Raw genomic sequence first — 14499 nt, forward strand, 5'->3', positions numbered from 1 at the left:
TGCATCATGCGAGAGATTGTCTTCACTCCTCCTCTCTCTTCTTCCACCTATTCTAATCCTAACCTTGTCTCTGTATCTCTTATTCCCATGCTCTCTCTCTCCCCCTCTCTTCCTTTCTGATCTGCCCTTCTCTCTCCCTCCCCTTATCTCTTCTCTCTCTCACTTCCCCCTCCCTCTCCCGCTTTCTCTCCCTCCCAAACACACCGTTCTCCTAGCTCTCCTCTTCCATTCATCCTTCCCACCTCCCCCTTCCATCTTTATTCCCGTCCCCGAACCAGGACTTGCAAAATTAACGTTTACTTCCCAGATAAGCTTTTAAAACTTGAGCCGCTCTCCAAGTTCTTATCTGAAATTACCAAAGCTTAATGCCTGATAATGGGGCGTCCTTTGACTTATTTGCCCAAGTTTGGAGGGCCTCCAAACTTGGGCACACAAACTCCACTTCCGACAATGTGGAAATTCTTTACTGTTTTAATCATTGTTTGTAGCTGTTCTTGTCGTAGTTTGTTCTTGTTGTAGCTGTTCTTGTTGTAGTTTGTTCTTGTTGTAGCTGTTCTTGTCGTAGTTTGTTCTTGTTGTAGCTGTTCTTGTCGTAGTTTGTTCTTGTTGTAGCTGTTCTTGTTGTAGTTTGTTCTTGTTGTAGCTGTTCTTGTTGTAGTTTGTTCTTGTTGTAGCTGTTCTTGTCGTAGTTTGTTCTTGTTGTAGCTGTTCTTGTTGTAGTTTGTTCTTGTTGTAGCTGTTCTTGTCGTAGTTTGTTCTTGTTGTAGCTGTTCTTGTCGTAGTTTGTTCTTGTTGTAGCTGTTCTTGTTGTAGTTTGTTCTTGTTGTAGCTGTTCTTGTTGTAGCTGTTCTTGTTGTAGTTTGTTCTTGTTGTAGCTGTTCTTGTTGTAGTTTGTTCTTGTTGTAGCTGTTCTTGTCGTAGTTTGTTCTTGTTGTAGCTGTTCTTGTTGTAGTTTGTTCTTGTTGTAGCTGTTCTTGTTGTAGTTTGTTCTTGTTGTAGTTTGTTCTTGTTGTAGCTGTTCTTGTCGTAGTTTGTTCTTGTTGTAGCTGTTCTTGTTGTAGTTTGTTCTTGTTGTAGCTGTTCTTGTTGTAGTTTGTTCTTGTTGTAGCTGTTCTTGTTGTAGCTGTTCTTGTTGTAGCTGTTCTTGTTGTAGTTTGTTCTTGTTGTAGCTGTTCTTGTTGTAGTTTGTTCTTGTTGTAGCTGTTCTTGTTGTAGTTTGTTCTTGTTGTAGCTGTTCTTGTTGTAGCTGTTCTTGTTGTAGTTTGTTCTTGTCGTAGTTTGTTCTTGTTGTAGCTGTTCTTGTTGTAGCTGTTCTTGTTGTAGTTTGTTCTTGTCGTAGTTTGTTCTTGTTGTAGCTGTTCTTGTTGTAGCTGTTTTTGTTGTAGCTGTTCTTGTTGTAGTTTGTTCTTGTTGTAGCTGTTCTTGTTGTAGCTGTTCTTGTTGTAGTTTGTTCTTGTCGTAGTTTGTTCTTGTTGTAGCTGTTCTTGTTGTAGTTTGTTCTTGTTGTAGCTGTTCTTGTTGTAGTTTGTTCTTGTCGTAGTTTGTTCTTGTTGTAGCTGTTCTTGTTGTAGCTGTTCTTGTTGTAGCTGTTCTTGTTGTAGCTGTTCTTGTTGTAGTTTGTTCTTGTCGTAGTTTGTTCTTGTTGTAGTTTGTTCTTGTTGTAGCTGTTCTTGTCGTAGTTTGTTCTTGTTGTAGCTGTTCTTGTCGTAGTTTGTTCTTGTTGTAGTTTGTTCTTGTTGTAGCTGTTCTTGTTGTAGTTTGTTCTTGTTGTAGTTTGTTCTTGTTGTAGCTGTTCTTGTCGTAGTTTGTTCTTGTTGTAGTTTGTTCTTGTTGTAGCTGTTCTTGTTGTAGCTGTTCTTGTTGTAGTTTGTTCTTGTTGTAGTTTGTTCTTGTTGTAGCTGTTCTTGTCGTAGTTTGTTCTTGTTGTAGCTGTTCTTGTCGTAGTTTGTTCTTGTTGTAGCTGTTCTTGTTGTAGTTTGTTCTTGTTGTAGCTGTTCTTGTTGTAGTTTGTTCTTGTTGTAGTTTGTTCTTGTTGTAGCTGTTCTTGTCGTAGTTTGTTCTTGTTGTAGCTGTTCTTGTTGTAGTTTGTTCTTGTTGTAGCTGTTCTTGTTGTAGTTTGTTCTTGTTGTAGCTGTTCTTGTCGTAGTTTGTTCTTGTTGTAGCTGTTCTTGTTGTAGTTTGTTCTTGTTGTAGCTGTTCTTGTTGTAGTTTGTTCTTGTTGTAGCTGTTCTTGTCGTAGTTTGTTCTTGTTGTAGCTGTTCTTGTTGTAGCTGTTCTTGTTGTAGCTGTTCTTGTTGTAGTTTGTTCTTGTTGTAGCTGTTCTTGTCGTAGTTTGTTCTTGTTGTAGCTGTTCTTGTTGTAGTTTGTTCTTGTTGTAGCTGTTCTTGTCGTAGTTTGTTCTTGTTGTAGCTGTTCTTGTTGTAGTTTGTTCTTGTTGTAGCTGTTCTGTTGTAGTTTGTTCTTGTTGTAGCTTGTTCTTGTCGTAGTTTGTTCTTGTTGTAGCTGTTCTTGTCGTGTTTGTTCTTGTTGTAGCTGTTCTTGTCGTAGTTTGTTCTTGTTGTAGCTGTTCTTGTTGTAGTTGTTCTTGTTGTAGCTGTTCTTGTTGTAGTTTGTTCTTGTTGTAGCTGTTCTTGTTGTAGTTTGTTCTTGTTGTAGCTGTTCTTGTTGTAGTTTGTTCTTGTTGTAGCTGTTCTTGTCGTAGTTTGTTCTTGTTGTAGCTGTTCTTGTTGTAGCTGTTCTTGTTGTAGCTGTTCTTGTTGTAGCTGTTCTTGTTGTAGTTTGTTCTTGTTGTAGCTGTTCTTGTCGTAGTTTGTTCTTGTTGTAGCTGTTCTTGTCGTAGTTTGTTCTTGTTGTAGCTGTTCTTGTCGTAGTTTGTTCTTGTTGTAGCTGTTCTTGTTGTAGTTTGTTCTTGTTGTAGCTGTTCTTGTTGTAGCTGTTCTTGTTGTAGTTTGTTCTTGTCGTAGTTTGTTCTTGTTGTAGCTGTTCTTGTCGTAGTTTGTTCTTGTTGTAGCTGTTCTTGTTGTAGTTTGTTCTTGTCGTAGTTTGTTCTTGTTGTAGCTGTTCTTGTCGTAGTTTGTTCTTGTTGTAGCTGTTCTTGTTGTAGTTTGTTCTTGTTGTAGCTGTTCTTGTTGTAGTTTGTTCTTGTTGTAGCTGTTCTTGTTGTAGTTTGTTCTTGTTGTAGCTGTTCTTGTTGTAGTTTGTTCTTGTTGTAGCTGTTCTTGTCGTAGTTTTGTTCTTGTTGTAGCTGTTCTTGTTGTAGTTTGTTCTTGTTGTAGCTGTTCTTGTTGTAGTTTGTTCTTGTTGTAGCTGTTCTTGTTGTAGTTTGTTCTTGTTGTAGCTGTTCTTGTTGTAGTTTGTTCTTGTCGTAGTTTGTTCTTGTTGTAGCTGTTCTTGTCGTAGTTTGTTCTTGTTGTAGTTTGTTCTTGTTGTAGCTGTTCTTGTTGTAGTTTGTTCTTGTTGTAGCTGTTCTTGTTGTAGTTTGTTCTTGTTGTAGCTGTTCTTGTCGTAGTTTGTTCTTGTTGTAGCTGTTCTTGTCGTAGTTTGTTCTTGTTGTAGCTGTTCTTGTTGTAGTTTGTTCTTGTTGTAGCTGTTCTTGTTGTAGTTTGTTCTTGTTGTAGCTGTTCTTGTCGTAGTTTGTTCTTGTTGTAGTTTGTTCTTGTTGTAGCTGTTCTTGTTGTAGTTTGTTCTTGTTGTAGCTGTTCTTGTTGTAGCTGTTCTTGTCGTAGTTTGTTCTTGTTGTAGCTGTTCTTGTCGTAGTTTGTTCTTGTTGTAGCTGTTCTTGTCGTAGTTTGTTCTTGTTGTAGCTGTTCTTGTTGTAGTTTGTTCTTGTTGTAGCTGTTCTTGTTGTAGCTGTTCTTGTTGTAGTTTGTTCTTGTCGTAGTTTGTTCTTGTTGTAGCTGTTCTTGTCGTAGTTTGTTCTTGTTGTAGCTGTTCTTGTTGTAGTTTGTTCTTGTCGTAGTTTGTTCTTGTTGTAGCTGTTCTTGTCGTAGTTTGTTCTTGTTGTAGCTGTTCTTGTTGTAGTTTGTTCTTGTTGTAGCTGTTCTTGTTGTAGTTTGTTCTTGTTGTAGCTGTTCTTGTTGTAGTTTGTTCTTGTTGTAGCTGTTCTTGTCGTAGTTTGTTCTTGTTGTAGCTGTTCTTGTTGTAGCTGTTCTTGTTGTAGTTTGTTCTTGTTGTAGCTGTTCTTGTTGTAGTTTGTTCTTGTTGTAGCTGTTCTTGTTGTAGTTTGTTCTTGTTGTAGCTGTTCTTGTTGTAGTTTGTTCTTGTTGTAGCTGTTCTTGTTGTAGTTTGTTCTTGTCGTAGTTTGTTCTTGTTGTAGCTGTTCTTGTCGTAGTTTGTTCTTGTTGTAGTTTGTTCTTGTTGTAGCTGTTCTTGTTGTAGTTTGTTCTTGTTGTAGCTGTTCTTGTTGTAGCTGTTCTTGTCGTAGTTTGTTCTTGTTGTAGCTGTTCTTGTCGTAGTTTGTTCTTGTTGTAGCTGTTCTTGTCGTAGTTTGTTCTTGTTGTAGCTGTTCTTGTCGTAGTTTGTTCTTCTTGTAGCTGTTCTTGTTGTAGTTTGTTCTTGTTGTAGCTGTTCTTGTTGTAGCTGTTCTTGTTGTAGCTGTTCTTATTGTAGTTTGTTCTTGTTGCAGTTCTTGTTCTTGCTGTTATTGTTGTAGTTCTTGTTGTTCTTGTTGTAGTTCTTGTTGTTCTTGTTGTAGTTCTTGTTGTTCTTGTTGTAGTTCTTGTTGTTCTTGTTGTAGTTTGTTGTTCTTGTTGTAGTTTGTTGTTCTTGTTCTTCTTGATCTTGAGTGGAAGAGGAGAGAGGGGGATAAGACGGGGAGAGAGAGGGTAAGAAAGAGAGGGAAGAAAACGAAAGGCGCTTAGGGGGAGGATAGCAGAGGATGGAAGAGAATAGAATGAAAGAGAGAATAGGGAAGAAACTGGAAGAATAGTAAAGTGAATGAAAGAAAGAGGTCAAGAATACGACAATAAAACATGGTCAAGAACACGAGAATGGTGAGGGGGAGTCAACGGGTGCTCACGGCTCAGCAGGGAGTGCACAGCTGGACACTGCAGGACACACCAGGACACACCAGGACACAGCTGGACACAGCTGGACACAGCAGGACACACCAGGACACACCAGGACACAGCAGGACACAGCAGGACACACCAGGACACAGCAGGACACAGCAGGACACAGCAGGACACAGCAGGACACAGCAGGACACAGCAGGACACACCAGGACACAGCAGGACACAGCAGGACACACCAGGACACAGCAGGACACAGCAGGACACACCAGGACACAGCAGTACACAGCAGTACACACCAGGACACACCAGGACACAGCAGGACACAGCAGGACACAGCAGGACACACCAGGACACAGCAGGACACACCAGGACACACCAGGACACACCAGGACACAGCAGGACACAGCAGGACACACCAGGACACAGCAGGACACAGCAGGACACACCAGGACACACCAGGACACAGCAGTACACAGCAGTACACACCAGGACACAGCAGGACACAGCAGGACACAGCAGGACACACCAGGACACACCAGGACACAGCAGGACACAGCAGGACACACCAGGACACAGCAGGACACACCAGGACACACCAGGACACAGCAGGACACAGCAGGACACACCAGGACACAGCAGGACACAGCAGGACACAGCAGGACACACCAGGACACACCAGGACACAGCAGGACACAGCAGGACACACCAGGACACACCAGGACACAGCAGTACACAGCAGTACACAGCTGGACACAGCAGTACACAGCTGGACACTGCAGGACACACCAGGACACACCAGGACACAGCAGGACACACCAGGACACAGCAGGACACACCAGTACACAGCAGTACACAGCAGTACACAGCAGTACACAGCTGGACACAGCAGTACACAGCTGGACACTGCAGGACACACCAGGACACACCAGGACACAGCAGGACACACCAGGACACACCAGGACACAGCAGTACACAGCAGTACACAGCAGTACATAGCAGTACACAGCTGGACACAGCAGTACACAGCTGGACACAGCAGGACACACCAGGACACAGCAGGACACACCAGGACACAGCAGGACACACCAGTACACAGCAGTACACAGCAGTACACAGCTGGACACAGCAGTACACAGCTGGACACAGCAGGACACACCAGGACACCTGACACAACAGTATACAGCAGTACACAGCAGGACACAGCAATACACAGCAGGACACAGCAATACACAGCAGGACACAGCAGTACACAGGACACAGCAGGACACACCAGGACACAGGACACAGCAGTATACAGCAGTACACAGCAGGACACAGCAGTATACAGCAGTACACAGCAGGACACAGCAGGACACACCAAGACACAGCAGGACACAGCAGGACACACCAGTACACAGCAGTACACAGCAGTACACAGCAGTACACAGCTGGACACAGCTGTACACAGCTGGACACAGCAGGACACACCAGGACACAGGACACAGCAGTATACAGCAGTACACAGCAGGACACAGCAATACACTGCAGGACACAGCAGGACACAGCAATACACAGCAGGACACAGCAGTACACAGCAGGACACACCAGGACACAGGACACAGCAGGACACAGCAGGACACAGCAGTACACAGCAGGACACAGCAGGACACAGCAATACACTGCAGGACACAGCAATACACTGCAGGACACAGCAGGACACAGCAATACACAGCAGGACACTGCAGGACACAGCAATACACTGCAGGACACAGCAGGACACAGCAATACACAGCAGGACACTGCAGTACACAGCAGGACACAGCAATACACTGCAGGACACAGCAGGACACAGCAATACACAGCAGGACACAGCAGTACACAGCAGTACACAGCAGGACACACCAGGACACAGGACACAGCAGGACACAGCAGGACACAGCAGTACACAGCAGGACACAGCAGGACACAGCAATACACTGCAGGACACAGCAATACACTGCAGGACACAGCAGGACACAGCAATACACAGCAGGACACTGCAGGACACAGCAATACACTGCAGGACACAGCAGGACACAGCAATACACAGCAGGACACTGCAGGACACAGCAGGACACAGCAATACACTGCAGGACACAACAGGACACTGCAGGACACAGCAGGACACTGCAGGACACAGCAGGACACTGCAGGACACTGCAGGACACAGCAGGACACTGCAGGACACTGCAGGACACAGCAATACACTGCAGGACACAGGACACTGCAGGACACAGCAGGACACAGCAATACACTGCAGGACACAGCAGGACACAGCAATACACAGCAGGGCACAGCAGGACACAGCAGGACACAGCAATACACTGCAGGACACAGCAGGACACAGCAGGACACTGCAGGACACAGCAGGACACTGCAGGACACAGCAGGACACTGCAGGACACAGCAGGACACTGCAGGACACAGCAGGACACTGCAGGACACAGCCCTTATCTCGAAATATACATGTTTGAGCAATAATGAATCATACAAAAAGGTGAGGAGGAGGAGTAACAGGAGGAGGAAGGAGGAGGAAGAAGAAGAGGAGGAAAAAGAGGAGGAAGACGAGGAGGAAGAAGAGAAAGAAGACGAGGAGGAAGAAGAGAAAGAAGGAGAGGAGGAAGAAGAGAAAGAAGACGAGGAGGAAGAAGAGAAAGAAGAGGAGGAGGAAGAAGAGAAAGAAGAGGAGGAAGGAGGAGGAGAAGGCACCATTTTGAAAAGCAATAGGTACTAACACCTTAAATTTGCAGCCTGCTAACCCTATCTTGTTTTCCAATATACTCGTCCATATGTGTGTTTATATATACCAAATTTGTCGTTTTTTTATCCTAAAATACATAATAGTGTGGTCATGTTGCCCCTGTAACTGGAAGCACACTTGTTTGACACCACTGAAGCTTCGAAACTTGCAAAGTTGACGATTAAGAACATTATTAAGTCACTAAGTTGTATTGAAAAGTTTCGGTTGATGTGCGTACTGTTCTTAGTTCGAAATAATCTTTGACCAAAGTGTTCTTAGTTCCAGTTTTTCCTAAGTTGGAAATTTCCGGGTTGTTGCAGGTTTGTCAAGTTTCAGGTTTCCTAACCTTAAGGTTTGTTTAATTCCAGGTTTTATTATTTCCAGTTTTTTCAGTTCTAAGTCGCCTTAATTCCAGGTTATCTTAGTTCCAGCTCGCCTTAGTTCATAATTATATCCAAATTTAAGGTACAATAATTGTTGACGAAACGTTTAATTACACAAATTAAAGAAAAATAAGAATCAATACAAATGCGGTCTTTTTTAGTGACAAAGATTAAGCTGACAATTACTAAACTGACAAAGATTAAACTGACATTCATCAACCTGTCTATGATTATACTGATAACAGCTGAACCTAAAGATTTCTAAAACTATAAACCACAAGAAATATATATATAAATGTTTTGCATTGAAAACTGTCGAGATGAAAGCTATCGAACTGAAAACTGTCAGAAAATGAATTGGAAGCTGTTAAGTCAAAAACTGTCGAACTGAAATCGAGTATAAATGACTGCCATTTACAGTGGGGGGGCCAAGAGAGCAGAGAGGGCCCCAGGGGCCCGCAGAGAGGGGCCCAGAGGCCCGCCAATATATACCAGACTTTACGAGGACAATGACTGCAGTGGAGAGAACTTAACAAGAAAATATGCTAACGATATGAAATTGAATGTCACGGAACCGAGAGTGATACTTGTTGGGAGGCAGGAAGCATCTTGTGATGCTGGAGGGGGGGGGGTGAACACTGAGGTGGAGGGGGTGAACACTGAGGGGGTAGAGGCAGATGGGATAGGGAGGGGCAGAGGCAAGTGGGATAGAGAGGGGCAGAGGCAGGTTGAATAGAGCGAGGTAGGGGAGTGTCTCCCACCACCTCTCTTGTTTACCATACAGATGAACAACTTTCATACACTACTCAATACCATTAACGTGCAGACGATACAAAGAGAAGGCGGGAAGCATATTCAGGTGAAAATCACAACAACATTATATATAGAACCTCTCCGAGTTAACAGCTGTGGTTTAATGGTGAACAAATGTAGAGTTGAGGACTTGGGTCATAGTAATAGTTAACAAACATCAGCTGGACAATGTTAAAATGGTGAAATGTTAATGGCAAAAAAGATCTGGGGGGTCTCTAGAATATTTGATATCTAAAGTCAAGATATCAAGGCATATATTGTACCGAAAAAGGCAAATAGTATAGCGGGGGTTTAACAGTTTTATCAACAAGACGTATAATAATAATTGAGGTTTATAGTGTGGTTGTGAGGCGCCATTGACATGATGGTTGTGAGTGTGTGTAGTACAGAGTGGGCGGCACCTCACTTGCACGCCCTCACACATGGATCACATAGTGTTCCCGCAATTAAAACCTTCTTTATGAAGAGAAAGTGACGAAAATTGACGCGGGCATGGATGATGCGGGCGTGGATGACCGCGGGCGTGGATGACCGCGGGCGTGGATGACCGCGGGCGTGGATGACCGCGGGCGTGGATGACCGCGGGCGTGGATGACCGCGGGCGTGGATGACGCGGGCGTGGATGACGCGGGCGTGGATGACGCGGGCGTGGATGACGCGGGCGTGGATGACGCGGGCGTGGATGACGCGGGCGTGGATGACGCGGGCGTGGAGTACTAACACCTTTAAGCCTCAATAGTAATGAGGACAAAATAGAAATTTCCAGTTTGGCAACAGGCTGCTTCTTCTGAAATCTTTCCTTATTGAGACTACTCATGGCTGAGTGGATAGAGCCTCTGCCTCACAAGACTGGGGTCCGGGGTTCGAGTCTCCCAGACCCCAGGTGAATGACCGAGGGGAAGGAAGCCTGTTCCTACAATAACGAAGAGTAAGGGGAGACGTGACAAGTATACGAAGACCCAAAAGAGGAACACAAAGGAGATATTAAAGAAATGTTAAAAATATACACAGAATAGAACACTAAATGATGGGTATAAATTGGGGAGGTGTACATTCAACAAAGACCTGGGTAAATACTGGTTAGGAAACAAGGAAGTTGTTAATTTATGAACCAATTACCGGGTAAGATACATCCGTGGCATCCCTGAGTTGTTTCAAGAGAAGGTTAGACGTGGATGTGGATGAGTGGATTTGGATTGTGGACGAGTCTGGGTGGATAAAATTAGGACCCGTCTCGGATGGGTCAATAGGTCTTCCGCAGTTTGTTATATTCTTGTGTTGTTGGGTCCCTCTCTGCCTCCCCCGGCCTCTATGTCTCACTCTACCCTCTCATCTCTCTGCTGTTATCCACCAATCCTTTCCCACTTTGCTTCAATCTCATCGCCATCTTTCCTCCCAACCTCTCTTCTCCCTCTCTCCTCCCATCATATCTCTCTCTCCCTCTCTCCATCTACACCTCTCCCTCTTCCCAGCGTCCCCCCCCCCACAAGCGGTGGGGGGGGGGGCGCGCCTTCCCCACAAGCGGTGGGAGGGGCGCGCCTCCCCCACAAGCCGTGGGGGGCGCGCCTCCCCCACCAGGCAATAAGACACACGGTCAACAAAGCCAAAAGTGATTCTCTCAGACCCTCTCCTGCCATCATGCCCACGACTCCTGCCCCCCCCCCCCCCTTCTCATGCCCCCGCCCCCCCCCCCCTCTCATGCCCCACGACTGCCCCCGTGTAACAGCAGAACTATTAATATAGAAGACCATAGATCTAACATGTAATGTTGTTGTTCACTAGAAGGGAAGATTCGCCCGTTGAAAAAAAATGGAGTTGGTAGTTGAGTGTGGCGTCATCAAACTAGGATGATCACTCATGTATTAAAGAATTAGTAGGAATAATCAGTCATGGTTAACTACTTATGTTAAAAGTAAGGTCAATTGAGAATAAAGAATAAGCCTGGTATGTTATCAAAGAAGCATGTGACTTTAGTAAGAATATGGTCACTCGTTACTGGGAACATATGTACCTACCAGCTTGCTTCTTAATTGAGGTAAATTAGTGAAATGCCAGTGCCATTGAATATTGTAATTAGCCTGCCTCAAGTATCTAGGTAATTCCCAACTGTTTTGGAATAATAAGTCACCATCAGTAACGACTACAGGATTCTAGTTAGTAATCTTCCTCAAAGATTAATTTGGCAACTGAGCTAAGGTCAGCGTCACAGAGGTCAGTGGAGAACTAAGTCAGTGTGGACTGGTCAGCAGCTGGAGGCGGACTGCTTCCCTGGAGCCGAGGCACAACATCCAGGCCTGGCTGTGGTATCTTAAGGTCTGAGTTATTGCAGTTGTAGAATCCACATTATTTGTTGTAGTCAATTACCCATTGTCTCAGTTAGGAATATATTCACTGCAGGAAGTGTTCAGATAGCGCGCGTTATTTTTTATTTTCATTGATAATCTGTGTTTAATAAATTTTGTTTAGAATTTATGGTGTTTAGTAGAATTTCCCCCCAACTGTTATTATAGTTTCTGTTGATGGGCTCAAGCCCCATACTTGGGACTAGCTTGGGACTACCACCCTCTGCAAGCTGTTGATGGGCCCAAGCCCCATACTTGGGACTAGCTTGGGACTACCACCCTCTGCAAGCTGTTGATGGGCCCAAGCCCCATACTTGGGACTAGCTTGGGACTACCACCCTCTGCGAGCTGTTGATGGGCTCAAGCCCCATACTTGGGACTAGCTTGGGACTACCACCCTCTGCAAGCAGTTATTTAACACTTCAGATAATCCCTTTGTTCTTTGATTTAATTCCACACTTAACGTAAGTATTATCCTTCCTTTACTGATAACCGGGGATCCATTTTCATGGTTTATGCGAGAGTGACGGCATCCTGCTTCACCGTCAACTGGGGGGATTACCCAGTGGGTAGACCTGGCAGGTGGTGGCGGCTAACTCAGAGTTTACAGTGTAGCATCTATAGATATACTATCCTCGAACCGTGATATCTAAATGACCAAACGTTTAGATCTCCAGGAGTTGAACTGAAGGTTACACAACACAACTCTGGTCTGTAGGATTGACTTAATAATAGCATTTAACCAGTAGGTGAGGTTAAAGACTGGCCCCGGTTACACCCGCCCCCCTTCATGCCCCCGCCGCCCCCCTTCATGCCCCCGCCGCCCCCCCTCTCATGCCCCCGCCGCCCCCCTCTCATGCCCCCGCCGCCCCCCTCTCATGCCCCCGCCGCCCCCCCCTCATGCCCCCGCCGCCCCCCCCTCATGCCCCCGCCGCCCCCCCTCTCATGCCCCCGCCGCCCCCCCTCTCATGCCCCCGCCGCCCCCCCTCTCATGCCCCCGCCGCCCCCCCTCTCATGCCCCCGCCGCCGCCCCCCCTCTCATGCCCCCGCCGCCCCCCCCCCTCTCATGCCCCCGCCGCCCCCCTCTCATGCCCCCGCCGCCCCCCTCTCATGCCCCCGCCGCCCCCCTCTCATGCCCCCGCCGCCCCCCTCTCATGCCCCCGCCGCCCCCCCCCCCTCATGCCCCCGCCGCCCCCCCCCTCATGCCCCCGCCGCCCCCCCCTCTCATGCCCCCGCCGCCCCCCTCTCATGCCCCCGCCGCCCCCCCTCATGCCCCCGCCGCCCCCCCTCATGCCCCCGCCGCCCCCCTCTCATGCCCCCGCCGCCCCCCCTCATGCCCCCGCCGCCCCCCTCTCATGCCCCCGCCGCCCCCCTCTCATGCCCCCGCCGCCCCCCTCTCATGCCCCCGCCGCCCCCCTCTCATGCCCCCGCCGCCCCCCTCTCATGCCCCAAGACTCCCACCCCCGCCCCCCTAACTTTGTCCTGCCAGTGTATTTACTATTTGTATCTGGAGAATCGCGCTATTAGCTCTTGGACCCCGCCTTTCTAACCAATTTATTTTTCCTCGTGTCTATTACATATATTTATCTCTAACACACACCCACACATCCCAGGAAAAAGCCCGTTGCAGAGGGGGGGGACAGGGACATGAGGGTCAAAGCCACAGGAAAGGGGGGTTGAGAGGAGGAAAGAGTGGAAAGAGCAACGACAGAAGAGAACGCGACTCACAACGACAGAAGAGAACGCGACTCACAACGACAGAAGAGAACGCGACTCACAACAAGAGAAGAGAACGCGACTCACAACGACAGAAGAGAACGCGACTCACAACAAGAGAAGAGAACGCGACTCACAACAAGAGAAGAGAACGCCACTCACAACAAGAGAAGAGAACGCGACTCACAACAAGAGAAGAGAACGCGACTCACAACAAGAGAAGAGAACAAGGGCAACAACAAGACGACTCAAGACTAGAGTGAGCGAAAGAGAGAGAGAAAAAAAGAGAGAAAGAATAAAGAAGACACAGGGAGGAAGAGCGAGCGCGCGCGAGCGAGCGAGCAGACACATAATGGAATTTCTCATATCTGGAATCGAGCCTTAAACAAGACTTTTATGAGTGGGAACTGGCAAGGATCTGGCGGAGACTTAACAAAGCGCCCGGCCGACTTTCAATTACCTCCAGCGACCACTTCCGAGCCGGCATCCACTTTAATAAAACTCTCCGCCACAGTCCGAGACTCACAAATTAAATCCAAAATCAATTATACGTGGAAGGGAACAGAAGGAATTGTACCCGGGAGAGAGAGAGAGAGTGGGAGCTGGTGGGAGAGAGAGAGAGAGAGTGGGAGCTGGTGGGAGAGGGAGTGAGAGAGGAGAGGGGAGGGGGTGAGAGAGAGAGAGAGAGTGGGAGCTGGTGGGAGAGGGAGTGAGAGAGGAGAGGGAAGGGGGTGAGAGGGAGAGTGAGAGCTGGTGACGAGAGAGAGAGCAGGCAGACACAGTGCAAGGAATAGTCGCGAATGTTCCAGACTTTGGGGGCCAGGTTCCCAGCGCTATGTTGATGGGTGTTCAGGAAGACTAGTGTATGTGTTGTTTAGCTGTGTTGACACATCCTGGTGATGTGTGAAGCTCTGTTGACACATCCTGGTGATGTGTCAAGCTCTGTTGACACATCCTGGTGATGTGTCAAGCTCTGTTGACACATCCTGGTGGTGTGTTAACTGTGTTGACACATCCTGGTGGTGTGTTAACTGTGTTGACACATCCTGGTGGTGTGTTAACTCTCTAGACACATCCTGGTGCTGTGTTAACTGTGTTGACACATCCTGGTGCTGTGCATCCACACATGACACAGGACACTGTGTCATGTGCTAGGGAACTGTGTCATGTGCTAGGGAACTGTGTCATGTGCTAGGGAACTGTGGCATGTGCTAGGGAACTGTGTCATGTGCTAGGGAACTGTGTCATGTGCTAGGGAACTGTGTCATGTGCTAGGGAACTGTGTCATGTGCTAGGGAACTGTGTCATGTGCTAGGGAACTGTGTCATGTGCTAGGGAACTGTGTCATGTGCTAGGGAACTGTGTCATGTGCTAGGGAACTGTGTCATGTGCTAGGACACTGTGTCATGTGCTAGGGAACTGTGTCATGTGCTAGGGAACTGTGTCATGTGCTAGGGAACTGTGTCATGTGCTAG

At 47.0% G+C, this 14499-nt stretch overlaps 1 protein-coding gene across 1 annotated transcript; it reads right to left on the reverse strand.

Moving 5' to 3' along the window:
• Nucleotides 1-475: 475 nt before the first annotated feature.
• LOC138362769 (homeobox protein 2-like) lies at nucleotides 476-13511 on the reverse strand. The gene is made up of 3 exons (XM_069321323.1): nucleotides 13485-13511; nucleotides 9420-9689; nucleotides 476-4636 (listed from the first exon to the last, which is right to left on the reverse strand). The coding sequence occupies exons 1-3, from the start codon at nucleotides 13509-13511 to the stop codon at nucleotides 476-478; spliced, it is 4458 nt and encodes a 1485-aa protein (XP_069177424.1).
• Between the last annotated feature and the right edge of the window lie 988 nt (nucleotides 13512-14499).

Source organism: Procambarus clarkii, chromosome 9 (assembly GCF_040958095.1).
Source record: "Procambarus clarkii isolate CNS0578487 chromosome 9, FALCON_Pclarkii_2.0, whole genome shotgun sequence".
Classification (NCBI taxonomy): Eukaryota; Metazoa; Arthropoda; class Malacostraca; order Decapoda; family Cambaridae; genus Procambarus; species Procambarus clarkii.